This window comes from Pseudoliparis swirei, chromosome 22, assembly GCF_029220125.1.
Source record: "Pseudoliparis swirei isolate HS2019 ecotype Mariana Trench chromosome 22, NWPU_hadal_v1, whole genome shotgun sequence".
In the NCBI taxonomy this organism is placed as follows: Eukaryota; Metazoa; Chordata; class Actinopteri; order Perciformes; family Liparidae; genus Pseudoliparis; species Pseudoliparis swirei.
In genome coordinates this window covers 9790605-9807430 of record NC_079409.1, presented here as the reverse complement: position 1 = coordinate 9807430, position 16826 = coordinate 9790605, and the positions used below count along the sequence as shown (strand labels likewise).

Below are 16826 nucleotides of genomic sequence, written 5' to 3'. Positions count from 1 at the left end.
GTTCAATACTTTTTGAGTTTTGCCAATAACACGCATACAAATAAATAAATAAATACACGGCGATCAAAACATAACCTTCCGGCATTTTCAATGCGAAGGTAATAATAATGCATCCAAAAAGGTGTGTGTATTCATGCACACTGCTCAAGCAGCAGCTGCATTGATTCCAGATTTAGTATTTCAAAGTAATACTGGAAAAAGCTTGTGCTCATGCTATTCTTATTCTTTAACTCGGAATTTCGAAAAAATATGTATAGAATAAATGACACCATAGGTGATTTTACAGACTGTTAGTTCTTCATAAAGGAAAATATTTCATGCCTCACTTTGATCTTGTCAACGTATTCATATGACATTATTTTTGCAAGCCTCTCCACTCTCTGTTTTCCTTTTGACTCATAGCAAACAGCCGCCCGGTAGTACCGCTCGGCGAGTCACAGATCTATTATTGATGCTTTGTATTAATGATACAAATATCTTTTTCATGTTGTCTAATGTAATAACGGCTAAATGAACAGAGAGTTCATCAAAGAAAATTGGTATGCAATATTTTCCTGTCCTTCATTTGATTCCGTTTGGTAATGTGATGTTCTCGAGATGACTTCAATCGATATTTCTGGTTTCTTGGCGTTCTCTGCGTACTCTCCCTTCAGTCTTATTCACTTCTTTTTCTTCCTCCGCCTACTCCGCTGTGTTTCACTCCTCCTCACGCCCTCCATGTTTGTGATTCTCATCTCTCCAATGTTCCCATTTGCAGACGCTCAACTCTGTGACTCCCCACCTGGACGTGGAAGAGTGCAGCATCGCTCTGCTGCCCAGAAACCGAGAGAAGAACCGCAGCATGGATGTCCTGCCGCCCGATCGCGCACTGGCCTTCTTGGTTACGACAGAAGGGGAGAGCAACAATTACATCAACGCTGCTCTCGCCGACAGCTTCCATCGGCAGGCTGCATTTATCGTCGGCCCTCACCCTCTGCCGGGCACCACGGCTGACTTTTGGAGGCTTGTCTTCGACTACGGCTGCACAGCCGTGGTCATGCTCAACCAGCTCAACCAGTCAAACTCTGCCTGGGTACGGTCAAAGTGTTATATACTGCTTTATTGACATTGATTTTGTCGACACTATGAAGGAAAAGAGACGTAGAAAAATGTATGAGTAGACACACAAGAGAGCCGCTGTTTGCTGTGGAAGGTTTTTACTTCCCGCCTTGAGGTTATCTGAACTTTTCTGAAGACTTTTACTCTGGAAGGCACTGCCTTCACTATTTCTGCCTCTAACTGCGTTTGGGATTAGTTCCTTCTTTCTATTTGGTTAGGTTATGATCCCTGACCACATTGATCTCAATGCATGACTAGATAACTCCCGCACCACTTTTTCCTTCCCCTCCTCAAGTTACATTTCTCAACATGGGCTTGCATGACCCTTCAGCCACATCTCAGGGGGTTCATGAGCATACGTCTCTCTCTCTGCTTCAGTATTCCTGCTTCTTTCTTTTATACTTGTAATAAAAGCAGGAGCACAACAGTAAACTGAAAAATAAAACAAACTCAGTGGAACACGAGGGAGGCCATGAAGTCATTTTTAAAGGCAGATTTTTTAAAGACGATTTAAAGAAAAAGATAATACAGTACCATACTGAAAAACACAGCAATAAATCCTAAAAATATATTCTAAGCATGGAAATTGAATCACACCTCAAAGTTTTTGTAAAAAGTCTGGCAGGCAACTGTTGAGCAAATTGAGCCAGCCTATAATTTCCTGATTAAGAGAGATGAACAGATCATTAATTAAGCGTGAATGAAACAAAAGCATGTAAATTAGTGTGTCATAAAGTGAAAGGAATGATTTAACTATTTCTCAGGTGGAGAAAAATGTATTAAGCCCACTGTAGTAATATGGGGCGCCCGACTGATAACAACTAAGTCCCAGGTTTTTTGCCGAAGATACAACAGACTCTGAAAGCTGGCACAACTACGGATGTGTGCCGCCAATAATTAATCCATTTAGTTTAAATTAAGCTGAGGGAGACTGGCAGACATCCAGTCCTTAATGGCAGATAAACAGTAATGCCGATGAATAATTCAACAACCTTGGAACAGGTATCTCTTGATATGATCGGAAATAATAATGGAAAGAAATACAAAATGTCATGCCTTCTAAAAATGTAGCCTGAGGAAAACAAGATTAGCCCCAAAATGGACCCTTGTGGAACAACACAGGGTCACGCCTGTGAGGAGGACCATTGACGGACACAATGATTTGCAGTAGACAAACAAAACCAATGGAGGACAGTTGTAGAGATACTTAAACTCTGAACAAGGAGCTCTGATTGGTTGTTCTTCTTCGGGCTGGGTGGAATCATGCAAATCCCCTAGCCTAGGAGCACTGAAAGAAGGTAGAGGAATCTGCACTTTTCCCAAAGATTATCTTTTTTATTTTTCTGCCGTCAGGATATAGAAAGTTTGAGTAAGTATGAATAAAATTTATTTGTATTTAGGTTATCAAGTGTAGATGTACAGATTGAGGGTTTCTGTTTCTGTGTTCTGTGATTTTTTTTTCTGCATGCTGTTGTGTACCAGAAAAGAAAAGAAAAAAAAGAAAAAAAATTGTGGGTACCACCTGTTCAGTCTCACTTTAATCCACTCCATTAAATGTTTTTCATCTCTTTTCTTCCAGTGCAACGCAGTTACTTTTGGGTCTTGGCTGAAAATTCAGTTATTGCTTTTTGAAGTTGTTGATTGCAGGATCTTGCTATATAATGTGATAGAGTTCATTTGTGCTACTGGAGCACTCGGTCTCCCTCTTGCAATCTCTCAGAGAACATCACATCTTTCTCCCCCTGCTGCTTCTCCCTTTATTTACATCAGTATGGTACTGTAACTTACTACAATGACTTGTCCTTGCTGTAGTTACACTTGTATATAAGCATGTCTCTTGAATTGTATGATATCTTTTGTGTACAGTAATACCCACTGCATATATACAAACACTCCTTCACACACATACTTGGTTGAGTTTTAGCATCTGAGCTTCTTAAAGTTCTCCTCTCTTTGATTAACTAATAATTAGGGTTTTGAGAGCAAACACATTTCTGGGCCACAAATACTGAAGAATGCATGAGTACTGCTTGTGCTACATTTAATCTCTCTCTCTCTCTCTCTCTCCCTCCCCCTCTCTCTACCTGTAGCCTTGTGTTCAGTACTGGCCGGAGCCGGGTTTACAGCAGTACGGGCCCATGGAAGTGGAGTTTCTGTCCATGTCAGCAGATGAGGATGTCATTACTCGTCTGTTTCGGGTGAAGAATGTCACGAGGGTGAGTCATTGCAGTTCGAAAAAAGGCCTGCACAGGACATGTTGTTCCACTTAGTGGTATTTCACAAAGTGATAATTTGAACCTCATTAGAAATGCATTAGCTGCTCTTCACTGGTAATTCAGACGTCACATTTTACTTACAGAGCATTTAGATCTGCCTGCTGAAATGAGCATATAAAAACCACCTGACACAAGTCCTCCAGAGTGTGTATACCGGAAACCTTCAGATGATGATTTTAATTTCTATATACCTTTGTGTGCGCACACTTTGAGGCTGAATGTTTCACTTGATGCTAGATGTCTTCTGTTTGTGCCTCTGCATGATTATCTTGCTCTTGCTATGTCTATAACTTTTCGCATTTACACATATCGACATTTCTCCAGTGTATGCCTCGTGGGACAGAGGGGGTTGTCAAATAAATACCCTCTAAAATAAATACAGGCTCAAATGTAGCCTGGAGATTTGTACTGAGCAATGTGGCACTTGAGGGAAAACAACATATTCATAGACTGTATCATAAATATGACAAGGGACATTGTTTTGGTATTCAGCAGTCCGGAAAATTGAACGAGTTTGTCCATAAGATGTTCCCAAGAGTGATACATATTATAAGAACTCTGCATGCAATAAAAGGCCTTTAACCAAGGTCAGTCTCTCCCTCTTTCAATTTCTTCCTGTCATTACCTCGATAGGCTTCTTCCCTCTCTTAGGTGCATGTAGGCATACTAAAGAGGGAACTTTCGACATCAAAATGCATGCCATATTGTAAGTTGCAGCAAGCTTGATTTGTTCAAAAACATGTCACAAATTAGTTATAGGTATCTCGCATGTATAGAATTAGGAAGACGTTATGAAACAGGTTTAAAAACCGCACTGACAGCTCTGTCATGGTGGAGGGAGCACACGGGATGTCACTGAGGTCTTTTCTCAACTTTCATGCTCCAGATGTGTGCATATGTGTGATTCAGTAATGTTGGCTTCTCACATCTTACTGTGTATGTGTGTGTGCGTGCATTGCTGCGTGAGTGAGTGTGTGCGTGAGTCGGTATGTGTGTGTATGTGTGTGTATGCAGGTATGATTTAAGCCTCTAAATTTGCATAAGCTCATGCATACTGTTCAGAATCACTGTCAACCAATTATTGAAAAAAATCTGTATGCAAGGCGTTTCCTCTCCGCTATTAGAAGGAGCACGACTTGCCTTTCCTAGAACTTCCTTTCTTGATCGTCATTCCCACCGTGTCTCTCCACTGCCCTTGTCATTCCCCTGTACCCATGGCACCTTTCTTCTGCTAAGTGCACCCCAGTGTCAAGGGCAGGGCAACTTAACATAGCATGGGAGAAATCAAATCGCACAGAAATAACACACACTCTCCCTCTCACTGCCCCTCTCTCAGGGCTTTAGTGTGTTTTCCTCGTGTGCGTGACAATGATATTCAAGGGTAGGGAGTAAAAGTCAACCAAAGTGCAATGTAAGCATACAGGACTGTCTCAGAAAATTAGAATATTGTGATAAAGTTCTTTATTTTCTGTAATGCAATTAAAAAAACAAAAATGTCATGCATTCTGGATTCATTACAAATCAACTGAAATATTGCAAGCCTTTTATTCTTTTAATATTGCTGATTATGGCTTACAGCTTAAGAAAACTCTAAAATCCTATCTCATAAAATTTTAATATTTCCTCAGACCAAGTAAAAAAAAGATTTATAACAGCTGAGTGTTTGTCAAGGCTCAGGAAACCCTTGCAGGTGTTTCGAGTTAATTAGACAATTCAAGTGATTTGTTTAATACCCTACTAGTATACTTTTTCATGATATTCTAATATTTAGAGATAGGATATTTGAGTTTTCTTAAGCTGTAAGCCATAATCAGCAATATTAAAAGAATAAAAGGCTTGCAATATTTCAGTTGATTTGTAATGAATCCAGAATGCATGACATTTTTGTTTATTTAATTGCATTACAGAAAATAAAGAACTTCATCACAATATTCTAATTTTCTGAGACAGTCCTGTATGTATGTGTGGGTATAAGAGTCGTACCAAAAAAAAAGGATACGGTGTAAATCCCACATCTTCGAAGGCAATTCCTCCATGCATCATTGGTGTCTTTGCCAGCCCAATTTGCATGACTTACAGTTTGCCACTGGTACTTAAGTATTAGATTCTGTCGGACGAGGTTATGAACACACAGGGACCTCTCTCTCCCCGCTTACACCTGCACACCAGTATATCTCAAAGTCAGTCTGCTGAGTGAGCACAGCTGAGTGCGCCAGGATGCAGCCTGGGGAGAACTGAAACACGGCTGATAACTGGCACACGCAGAAACACTGAAACAACCAGAAAATGTAATAGAACGCAAACAAGATAGAGAGCACATGCACGCACAGCCACACAGTAAGACGACACCCAGATTCCATGTGTTCAATGTTTTCTGTTGCATCCCAAGCTCCAAGAGGGCCAGCTGGTGGTGTGTCAGTTCCAGTTCCTTCGCTGGTCGGCGTATCGAGATGTTCCAGACTCTAAGAAGGCTTTCCTCAACCTGCTGGCTCAAGTGCACAAGTGGCAGAGGGAGTGTGGAGAAGGACGCACTGTTGTCCACTGCCTGTGAGTAATCTGCGACACACGTCACGGGCTGTGAATTAAAAGAAAAGGAGACGAGGCGGAAATATGTTTAGTCTTCCTGGAATTACTGCTGTTGAAGAGTGACATTTAAAATGGCAAACACTTGTTCTTAGAGGAGAGTATCACAAAAATGTAAAAACGTGGTAAATCATGACCAGCTCAGTCTGATGAGACGGTGACACGGTGTCTTGTCTCGACGGCGTTCTGTCTGGTTTCAATTCAATATCAGCAATATGTGTAATGTGTTCAGAATGAAGCATTACACAATGACATAAACACATTCAATGAGTATGACAGATTGTATGAATAATTCGTCGTAGGCATGGACCACGATCCAGACCTCCGCAATCCATGAAACAGGAGGAGGTAGAGAGGAGGGGGGTGCAATGAGATGCAGTGCAAAGTATTTTTCCACGATCGTATATTTCACAATGTAGAAAATTAAATTGTGTTGTAATGTAGTGTACCGTGGCGTAGTGCGGTGTGCCCCTCTGTTGTCCTACGCCCCCGGAGCGCACGCCCGCTTATGAATATGAATAGACCATCCGGCTCATTGCAAACCCATCACACGTTCATCCCCACCGCCCCTATCCAAAAGCACATCACTCAGCGCTGTCACACAGTGTTACCCACGACAACCAGGAAAGAGATTATGGAGATCAAATCAATTATGGCTTAATACAGAATGCGATGGTTCTCACTACAGTAAATTCAGGACTGCCGAGGCCCTGACGACGATTGATTACCTTAATATTGCTTGTGTACCCTGCAGACGATGCCATGCCCACCTTCTCTGGTTTTGCCTCAGGAGAGAAGAAGTGGAATGTCCTCCACTGGTTTATTGATATAGCCTTTCGTTTATGATGACCAAGACAATATTTCGGAGGAAATGCCACGTTGCTGTTATTTCTAAATGTTTTCCCTTGTACAGCTTTTCTCATGTCACTATTTTTCTATCAATCCATTGCGTGCGTATGCTGTATGAACTGTATCAAATGTTTCACGAGTTAGCATGAGCACAAAAACAAGGTTATCAGATTACACATACTCTTCCGTGCTTTTTCTGCAAAATTGTCTTCCAGAATCCGCTTTAACATATTAGGAGGCTGTGATTGGACACTGAGATATGTGTATATAAATGTGCTGTGCATATTCAGTTCATGCAATACAATAAGCATCTCGATGACAGTCGAGGTCTGAGCCTACACTGCGTCTAATGGAAGGCAAAGCTTATTAATATGGCACATTTTAAAGACAAAGGCTATTTTATAGTTTACGAATCCCAATTACAAAACTATTCAGCAGTAGAGTTCAGACACATATTTAAAAATGATGCCCAGGTTTAGGTTGCAACCAGCTTGACAGTGCTTCAAGCTCTTTTTAGTTAAAATAATATGTTAAAATGTCCGTGTCGGGCCACTTGTTGTTCAGCGGGAATTTGTTTTGACATGACTAAATAATGTCTTTAACCATGTTAGCAACAATTTCGTGACAGTATTACGTGAACTCAGTATATTCAGTTAACTGAGCCGGGCTCTGGCCAATAAGAATGCCTGTTTGGTTTGGGTCGGGCTTGGTTCCTTCTTTCTGGACTCTCGTCTTGTTCAGACAGAAATATGCCCCCCGCACCGCACTCTCGTCTCTGTGAGGCTGTTTTTAGGTTAAGTGGTGCTTTAAGCGAACATCCGCCTCCTAACATAGCAGACAACAACAAAGCTAACAATCTGATCAGGAATGACCAAAGTCTTTACATTTCACTCAGAGTTGTTGACAGTTGACAGAATTAAAATAACATCAATATTAATCTCATGGTGGGAATAGCAGAACTTTCATGGGGTCACCAAAGTCATGCATGCAACTTTGTTATCTGGGAAACATTAATCTGCCTATTCTTTATATTTATTCAGATGTTTAAATAAACAAACAACAAATCTTCTCCCCTACGCAGTAACGGTGGTGGTCGCAGTGGGACCCTCTGTGCCTGCAACATTCTCCTTGAGATGATCCAGTACCAGAACATGGTGGACATCTTCTATGCTGTTAAAACTCTACGCAACTGCAAACCCAACATGATTGAGTCCCTGGTAAGAGAGTCCGTAAATCAATACAAAAAATATGTGTTTTCAAGTGGCATGAAAATGTCTATGATTTTCACTTTTTAATATTACATTTTTCCTCAGGACCAGTATCGGTTCTGCTATGACCTTGTCCTGGAGTACTTGGACTGCTTTGAAGGCAGATAGCAACCAGATGTTTACCACAGCGGCAGTATTCCCTCTGCTGGAGATTCGATTAAAGGCCACCCAGTGACCCCTCCACCTTAATGTTTGGACCTATGGACTTAATTGGCATTGAAAGGATTGGAAAGGAAGGAGAGGAGAACAAATTTACTTGGTCAAGGTTCTAATTTGTAACCTTTAATGTACAGCTGTGATTTCCTCCTTGTTGCTAATGTTTATCTCTTTTGATATTTTGTTGTGCTTTTCCTGGTCCTCTTTGCCTCCGGACTAAAGCTCTTTCGTGCTAAGGGTTTCTGTAGCAGGAAAACAATATTCGGAGCTACAAAATGGACCTGTTTATTGTGAAGGAAAGTCACCATGGCTGTGTTCATATCGTTTCATTCAAACAGCAAGGAGGCTGGATGCATTTCCATTGTTAAAACAGAATGATCTAAACCCGGAAGCATTTTCCTTTCTCTCAACAGTCCACTGTGGTTATGGCATGATTTCTCTACCATACCATAAACTGCCTTATTCTCTGATGATAGGACGGATTTATTCAAATCACTGTATAAAGCACGAAGGTCGTCATACTGGTAACAGCAACAAGAGATTTGCAGCATTAGGATAGACCAGCTCAGTCCTCAACAGTATTGATGCAGAAACTGTACAGTAGTGCAATGTGTTGTATTTTGCCATCATGTGTGTGCTGGATTACCATGTGTCCTCTCGGTGGACATTTCCAGAGACCACAGAGCTGGGCCTGGTGCCACCACTGAAGATTCCTGTCACAGTGCCAATCCCATTTACTGACTTGAATTCTCTATTTACTTTCCTCTATCATCTTGATATATGCCTACAAACATACAGTGTGTACTGCATCAGCTAATGTTCATGCTCCAAAGTGATTGTTTGTATTTTATACCCAGCAGGAAAGAAAAAGGAACGAGAGAAACTGTTAAAAAATGTTGTGACATGCCATAGTGGTGGTGTGAAAAGTGATGTTCCATTAATGCCGTGGTGACGTGTCTAAACCAGTACTGTGTTACAGGTTTGAGTCTGTAACTCCTTTTACTCCTTTTGTTGTCTGAGGCATTTGGTTGTCCTGCGAACTATCTGCAGTTTTAATTTGATCATAACCCTTTCAGTTGGGGCTTCATTCAACTATTTTGACATGGATATTAGTTGTTGTTCCTAGTGGTGTAAAATAAATATAGTAAATATATATAAATAAAAAGGGGATTTAACATTGTGCAGGAGGATATATATGCTACTTTGGTCATTAATATTTTAAAATAAAAATGGTGTTTTGAAAAGAACGAATAGTAAGATACAGTTGCCTACAAAGCCAGCTGTTCACTGACAGCTACATCTGGAAACCACTAAAACTATTAATGCCCGAATCCACTGAACCAAACTCGGGCAAGTCGGTATGCGTGATACACATATTGATCTGAGTCGGCCTCTAAAAATGACCCCTAAATAAATAATCTGTTTTTTTTGTTGACATGTCCTTTCAGGAGCAAAAAAATATCTATTCTACACAAAAATTATGCCCTTTAAAATATATTACGCTCCCCCATATCTCCTGAAACTCCTTAGAGTGCAGGTTTTCAAGGAGGACGTTAAAGGTATCACTCCAGGACCTGACCTTATATACAAGGAGAGTCACCTTGAAGCCCACAGAAACGGAGAATTGGCAGCTGAAAGGAACTCTGCTGCTAGTTTTGTTTCTCACAGTCTGGTTGAGGAGGGACGCGAGGAATCCATGACAACATCACGGCTCCTGCAGGTTCCCTGATAGAGCAGCTTGCTTTTGATGAGGATGAAGAATGAGGAAGCCAGTGTAGTCAGAGGTCCAACTTATCACTGGAAGAAGTGCCTGCTTGGACACTTTTTCTCGCGTTTGAAAGGAATGTGTACATACAGATGTAAATTATGTTTTGTGAATAATATACTATGTGTTTGCCCCGATTAAAGACGTACAGTAAGTAACCACTACATAAACACAAAAGTAAATGTGCTGTAAATGACTATTTTGTGAGTTTTTTTGTCAGGACAGAAGAGTACGACTGTGTCTGTCAAAGCGTGTGTGAATCCATTGTACGCTTGGTATTTAATTTAGCTCATTTCTGAATATCACGGTCCACATCGCTTATTTCAACCGCTGTTTTTTTCAGTAGCCACAAACGACTGTGTGAGCACATTGTACTTTTGCCATTCCGAAGCTTTTTATTCTGACTGAGCGACAGCGACTGCCCTGAGAGTACCGTTGATTTCACTTGTGTTTCTGTATGAACCGATAGCACATGACATGCCCGTTGTATTTGTGGGGACAAGGTGTGCATTTAACAAAAGAGATGGAGGAGACGGATGTATTTAGAGTTTGGGAGAGGGGATTGTTCTGAACAATATCAGCACTCTACAATAAAAGAACGAGGGGAAAAAAGAGATGTGTGATTGTCAACTTCTCATTGAATTTTCAGTAAAAAAGTATTGGTTTGTCAACAGAGAACTGAAAGCTAGACATGGACTTCCTGTCTACCAGCCTCTGACCCTCCTGCGGTTTCACACACGGATGTGGTCTGTTGGCAGTTCTGTGCCCCCTTTTTGATCTCTCACCTCTTTTCTTTCCCTTTCCCCTTTTTCACCAACCGTCAACCTCTCACGTCCTCAATTACTTTTTCATTACTTTCATTTCTCCCTCTCATCCTTCTCTATGACTCGCTCTGTTGCACTGCCCAGAGTAAGGTGACTCCAGACCGCAGACTTCCTCTCTCACCCTCAGCTATATGTTGAATTATGCAGCAGTCCTGCAAACTGATCCAGTGTTTAGCAGAGAGACAAGTCCGATTAATGGAAGGACAAGACCCTCTTCTGCTATGGATTCACTCAGATCGTTTGGAAATTGATCAACTTTGACAACAAGTTTTTGAGTGTGGTAACGGATAAATACAAGTGTTCTTTATATGAGATGTTCCATTAGTAATAGCATTAAGAAAGGGCAAAAATGTTTTACAGATAACATGATAAGGGGCTTTTTCATGGAGGCAGGCAATTTACACTTCCCTGTTTTAATCTACAAGATGTTCTCAATTTACTTTTTTACCTGCACAAAAGTAGGCCTGTTACGAAATAAAATCCTGAGCACCAGACTCCGTCATCCTTTGCTACTCAGATTTGACCACTAGTTTAAATGGATCGGTAATTGGAATCTTATCATTTCATTCTGACGGTGTAATGACTGACATGTGCAAGGTAATTTATCACGGGGTCGAGATCCAACTAGGTTTTGTCTTTTCTCTCTGGACTCGCTGTCTTATATTCCTCGACTGACAGGCTGGACGGATGTCAGCCTCACAGTCTCCCTGGTGAGTCTCGCGCTAGATAAACTCTCACGGTGTTTCTCTAAAACAACAGCGAGGGCCGACAGTTCAGCTGATGGATGGAAGGAGGGCGCGCTATGGCTGCAAATAAAATAGTGTTTTTTAAATTATCAATTACATTTGGTTAATTATTTCAACATTATCCATTGTTATCCACTACTTTTAAATGACTATTTCACTTTGACCATGTATGCATGGCTTTTACTGTTTTAGCTAATTGCCAACTACTCTTAGCTAACCACAGTATATCTGTTTATCCATTATTTCAATTATTTTGTTATCATTTAAACTACTACTTTCAGTTAAATCAGCTAATATTTCATGCATTTGCAATTGACATAAATTGATCTCAGGTGTTGGAACTTGGTTGGTGGACGGTGTGTATTTGGATAAATATATATTTTCCCTAAATGCAAGTATATTTTTGAATTATAATCCACCAACTTTAAAGCAATTGCAGCAATACCTGCTGGGATATAAGTCCCTCAGGTTGCGAGTAAGTGCTCACTTGTTTCCAAATAGCTACAGAAACATGATACAGGCTATACATCTCCTCGAGAGTTTTAAGCATTGGCCAAATGCTACGTTTTAAAGCACAGTGGTCTGTCTTAATATTACATCTGTTTTGCTTTCATGCCAAATGCTAGATGCAGATACAACCCAATATTCTCTGGGAGAATATTGTCACAAAAGCTTTTGTGGGTGACCTTGCCGAAGCCTCAGTCAATAATCAATATAATAATAAAAAAGAACAGTATCCTTTAACATAGCATGGAAATTGTGTAAGAGGCATTTTAGGAAGAGGGAGAGCAATCTGAATCAATGTAGCCTATTATATGACATTTTCCCTCTAAAATGCACAAGGTGAAATGAGAATACGTACACACACATTGGCTTGTCTTATGCTGGTGGTACTCAACGTCTGCCGGATAGTATGGCAGACAAGACAGGTGGCTCCAGTTCTGTGCTCAGCAGAGCGAAGGCAGAGAGGAGCTGGCCAGATGGCTCCGTCGACCACGCTTCCTCGCTGCCGCAGTCGGTGTGACTGCAGCCCTTATCTCAGCAGTGTGCTCTCAGTTCACTGAAAGTCATGGTTCACGCGAACGTTTTTAAGTAAAGGGTGCTCCTGATGGTTCCAGCCCGGATCATTCAGGCAAACAAGAAGCTCGAGACAGATAACCAGAACCAGAGGACACACGAGCAACCCAACCATCCATTTCCTCTTTATCATTCTCACCTTTTCCTGTGACAACACCCGACAGTCTGCTTCCACCACGGACATCAGCCACCTTTAACTTAGGATGCTTTGACCTGAATCATTTAGTGGCCTTGAATTTTTAAAAATGGTCGGCAAAAATGGCAATAGTAACATAAAACAGGGCAGACTGTTGCTGTGAAATCCGGGGAAATCAAAGAATAAAGTTAGCAACGGTATAGGTTGAAATATACAGGTTACCAGAGAAAACCTCTCAACCACCCCCCATCTTGATACACATTACCATCTCAGGTGAAGCAGAGGCTGAAATTATTCTGCCCCATGGATAATCTCTCGTTGTTAGTCGGCTACACGTATAGAGTTGTTGAGCCTTGAGGGGTCTGGGGAGAAGCTTGTCAATGATCTCGTGTCAACATGAACTATTTCTGGGTTGTGGCAATAAAGCATCTCCAAGCTGCCATAAATGTGAGAGATGGGCTTATCAAAAGGTCAGGCCTTTGAGGGACTGGCTTCGCAACTGGATTTATCCTTCGGTATATTTAGAGCACAAAAAGGGGTCTGCGAGCGACGACGAACATCCATCTTATTTCATTGTGATCGTTGACGCCACTTCAACAAGAACAGAAGTCATTTTGATTTCCTTTTAAGGTCGTGAACAAATACTGGGGATATAACCTAGTCAATAAAGTGGATGTTACCACTTTATTGCTTTTAAAATAATAAAATTCTCAAAATTATTTCAGCAAATGGCAGCTACTGCACGTAGCAGTACCAGTGTATAAAGAAATGGTAAATAAGCACATTTTAACATATTTCTTCCAGCTCTAAGCATCAGAGACGGTGGATACATTCATGTCCACAGTTGAGTCTGTGAAGTGTTGATTTGTATTTGTGGAAACCGAATACACAAGTTGTGTTAATTCAAAGACCTGCTCTCAAAATGTTAAAGGCACTTAAAAACAACCAAGCGAATACTTCCCGTTCTAACAGTGTTTATTTTCCAGGTTTCTACTGTGTAAGTCTCCATTTCATCCAAACGTCTCTCGTCCTTCCCGTCTTTATCTCCCGCATTCTTTTTTTCCTTTTTGCCGCGTGCATTTGTTGAAATAGATGCAGCCCTGGGAGGACAGTTGTGCCACTGATAGTGCTACATTAACCTCGAGGAGAACAACAGTCGTCCTCCACTCCCTCACCTCTCTCCCCAGTCCTCCCCCAGTCCTCCCCCTGACCTCCCTGGAGCCCGGTGTCCTCTGGTTCATGCATCCCTGTAGTTGAAAGCTATCTTCCGTCTCCCATGGCTGAGTACGTTGTTCGCTAGTAGAGAGAAAACACTTCTTCGCAAGCTTAAAAAGAAAATTTGGCCTACAACTCTACTCCTTCTCAACACTTTGTCTTTAACACTTATTATGTCATTTACAGTGTCCTCATTTCAATTATCTCCTCAACTTGTGGAGATGAGTCACTCTAAATGTGTCTGCAATCACTCTCTCTTGTTGAATTCAGGACATTGTGGAGGGATGGCAGCTGCTTTTGAAAATGACAAACACTTGCAATCATTGTTGAAAGAAAAAAAGCAATTTTGTTTATGTTTATGAAGTTAGGGTCCACATTGCCTAGAAAGAGCCAAATCAGAGCCTGCATCTGAAATAGTGAAATAATAAAGTGCAGAGTCTGTGCCGGAACAAAATCCCACGACAAAAATGAAAATGTTCATACTGTGATTGGATTACATGAGTGCCCTTACAATGTTTTGTATGTGAAAGGGGTTGCTTGTGATAACACAATCACGGAGAATTATCCCGCTTCCCTGCAATTCCCGACAGCTCTTCTGAACGTGCAAGCGTCTTTTGGCTTTGATATTCTCGCCCGTACCTGTGCTGTTTCAGTCTCAATGCTTTCATCAACCCTGATTCCAGCAGCACGCAGAAAAACACTGCTACCTGCCCAGCACCAAATAGCACACAGACCGAGTCAGAGACTCGCTGGTGAACAAAGTGGAGCCTTTAGCAGCTAAAGAACCAGATATTTCCCTGAGGAGTGGGGGGAGATCAAGCAGAGCTCCGCAGTTGAAGAGAATACTTCAGGTGGCCAGTGATGACTAAGAAGGATGGTTTCCTAAGAACATTGCACGACATCTTTATATGGTGATCATGAATAAGTCTTTATGGTGTCAATCCCAAACAATTAGCCTGGCTCTGTTCAGCAAGTAACACAAAGCACCTCCCAGCACTTGAAGATCACAAGTTACCACGTGTTATCTAGGTTGTTAATCCGTACAGAAGTGTAAAAACACCAAGTTGCAGTGTTGGAAACTATTTCTTTCCCTGGAGCAACCTGGATACCTTCTAGTTTTCTCTTTTTCAAGTGTTTTTCGAAGCTATCTTTCTGCTGCCTCTAGCTATATATTGACAGCAATACGTCTATCTCCCAAAATGTCAAACTATTTCTATGAATTAATTACACATCTTTTTCTGGGAGCTTTTTTCAATTACTGCTATCTAATTACATGTTTCACATGGCACCTGCTCATTTCATGAAATTTGACAAGCTGAGTTTTCCTTTCACTACTTCTGATTACGCCTGCGAGACAAACTGGTGTAACATTTACCCAACGGACAGTGAACTGGTCTCTTGGTTTAAGTGTATTGTCTCAACTATCAGTATGATGTTTTGGCCTTTCACTAACTTTCAACATAGGAGGGAGGAAAAAACTATTTCTCTTCATCTTCATCTTCTTCTCTTCAAATGCAGATATCAACTCTTCGATATTTCACCCCACAGGTCGTCTGTACGGGAAGAATATGTCTTCAGAGATTACTGTCAAAACAACAGAATAATTCATCGTTCTGTTTCCCGTACGTTTGACTGTCTCGCTTTACTTACCTTTTTTCTTCTTCTTTGAAGCTTTTTTATTGATTTCACTGCTGCTTTTGCAATTTTCCCTTTCTGTCCTCATCTTTTTTGTCCACCTATCTGTTATTGTTTCCCTTTCCTGCAAACTGTATCCACTTTAACCCCATTTGTCCTATTCTTTTCTACCTCTGCATTCAACCTGCTCTGCGTCAGGTTGGAAGACTGGTGGAAGTGGGACTTTCTGACAGCTGCTGGAGTGGAAGTCTTGCCTGCCCTCGTGTCAGCTGTCCGCTCTGCTGTGTGACCGGGGTGACGGGGTCATGACATGCCTTGCCGATACATGTTTTTTATGTTGTTGTGTCACTCACAGTGGAGATAATTCACTCCTCAGTGGAGGCCACTTTCTCACTACATACTGTCCCAGCCAGGCTACTCTCCAACTGCAGAGCACTCCAACTTGGCAATATGGCAGAAATTAGTCATATTGACCGTGGAATAGACCTTTGTTTTGTGTTCTCACGATTGTTTGAAGAACTCCTTCTTCACTTACAACTTTGATAGTAGAGCGGTTGAAGAGCGATGGAGAAGGAGCAGAGAGCGGAAAACATCAGTGAACTGACAAAAACAGACAAGGAAAATCACACTCTCCAAGGTGTGAACAATAACTGGACTTTGACCCTGTGCTTAAGCACTGTTATTTAAGGCTTAGTTCGGTGATGCTCTGTGGCATTAATAACTGCATGTTTGATGTTAATCTGCTGGAATGAGTAGAAAAAGAGGAAAACGTTGAACCGTGTTGCGTATTGCATTGAGCTTGACATGTGTCTCTATAGTGGCAACAACAGACCATAATGACCAGAAATGTACCAATGCATGGATGCATTAGTTACGTGATCCTCTTATTATTGCTCCCTGATTGCAGCTATTTTTATTTTCTTGGCCAAGCACAGTACTTTTACACATAAAGAAAAACCCACGTCTTTAGGTCAGTAGGAATTTATTTACGATTAATCTAACTCAATTTCATCTCTGCTTCAGTCAGCCGGCCGTAATAACCAATGGGTTGCTTCACGTGCAGATGCAATGCTCCTCGACAAATGAGGTGGTTCCCTCTGCACAAACACATTGAATTGTGTTGGACAACAGCAACACAGGACAGTGCTCTCTGTGGGGGAGCTCTGTTGGGCTTGTGTTGGTGGGCGGGGTGAAAGTC

The 16826-nt window shown here is 41.4% G+C and overlaps 1 protein-coding gene across 4 annotated transcripts in view; it reads left to right on the top strand.

Moving 5' to 3' along the window:
• The window catches only part of ptprub (protein tyrosine phosphatase receptor type Ub), a 147381-nt gene extending 136772 nt beyond the window's left edge, over window positions 1-10609 (top strand). For all 4 annotated transcript variants that reach the window (XM_056444162.1, XM_056444161.1, XM_056444160.1 and 1 more), the window contains 5 exons: window positions 758-1072; window positions 3189-3314; window positions 5764-5921; window positions 7888-8023; window positions 8120-10609. In XM_056444162.1, coding sequence (XP_056300137.1) covers window positions 758-1072; window positions 3189-3314; window positions 5764-5921; window positions 7888-8023; window positions 8120-8182 — 798 coding nt within the window. In that variant the 3' untranslated portion in view covers window positions 8183-10609. The remainder of the gene's footprint in view (window positions 1-757; window positions 1073-3188; window positions 3315-5763; window positions 5922-7887; window positions 8024-8119) is intronic.
• The last annotated feature ends 6217 nt before the right edge of the window (window positions 10610-16826 follow it).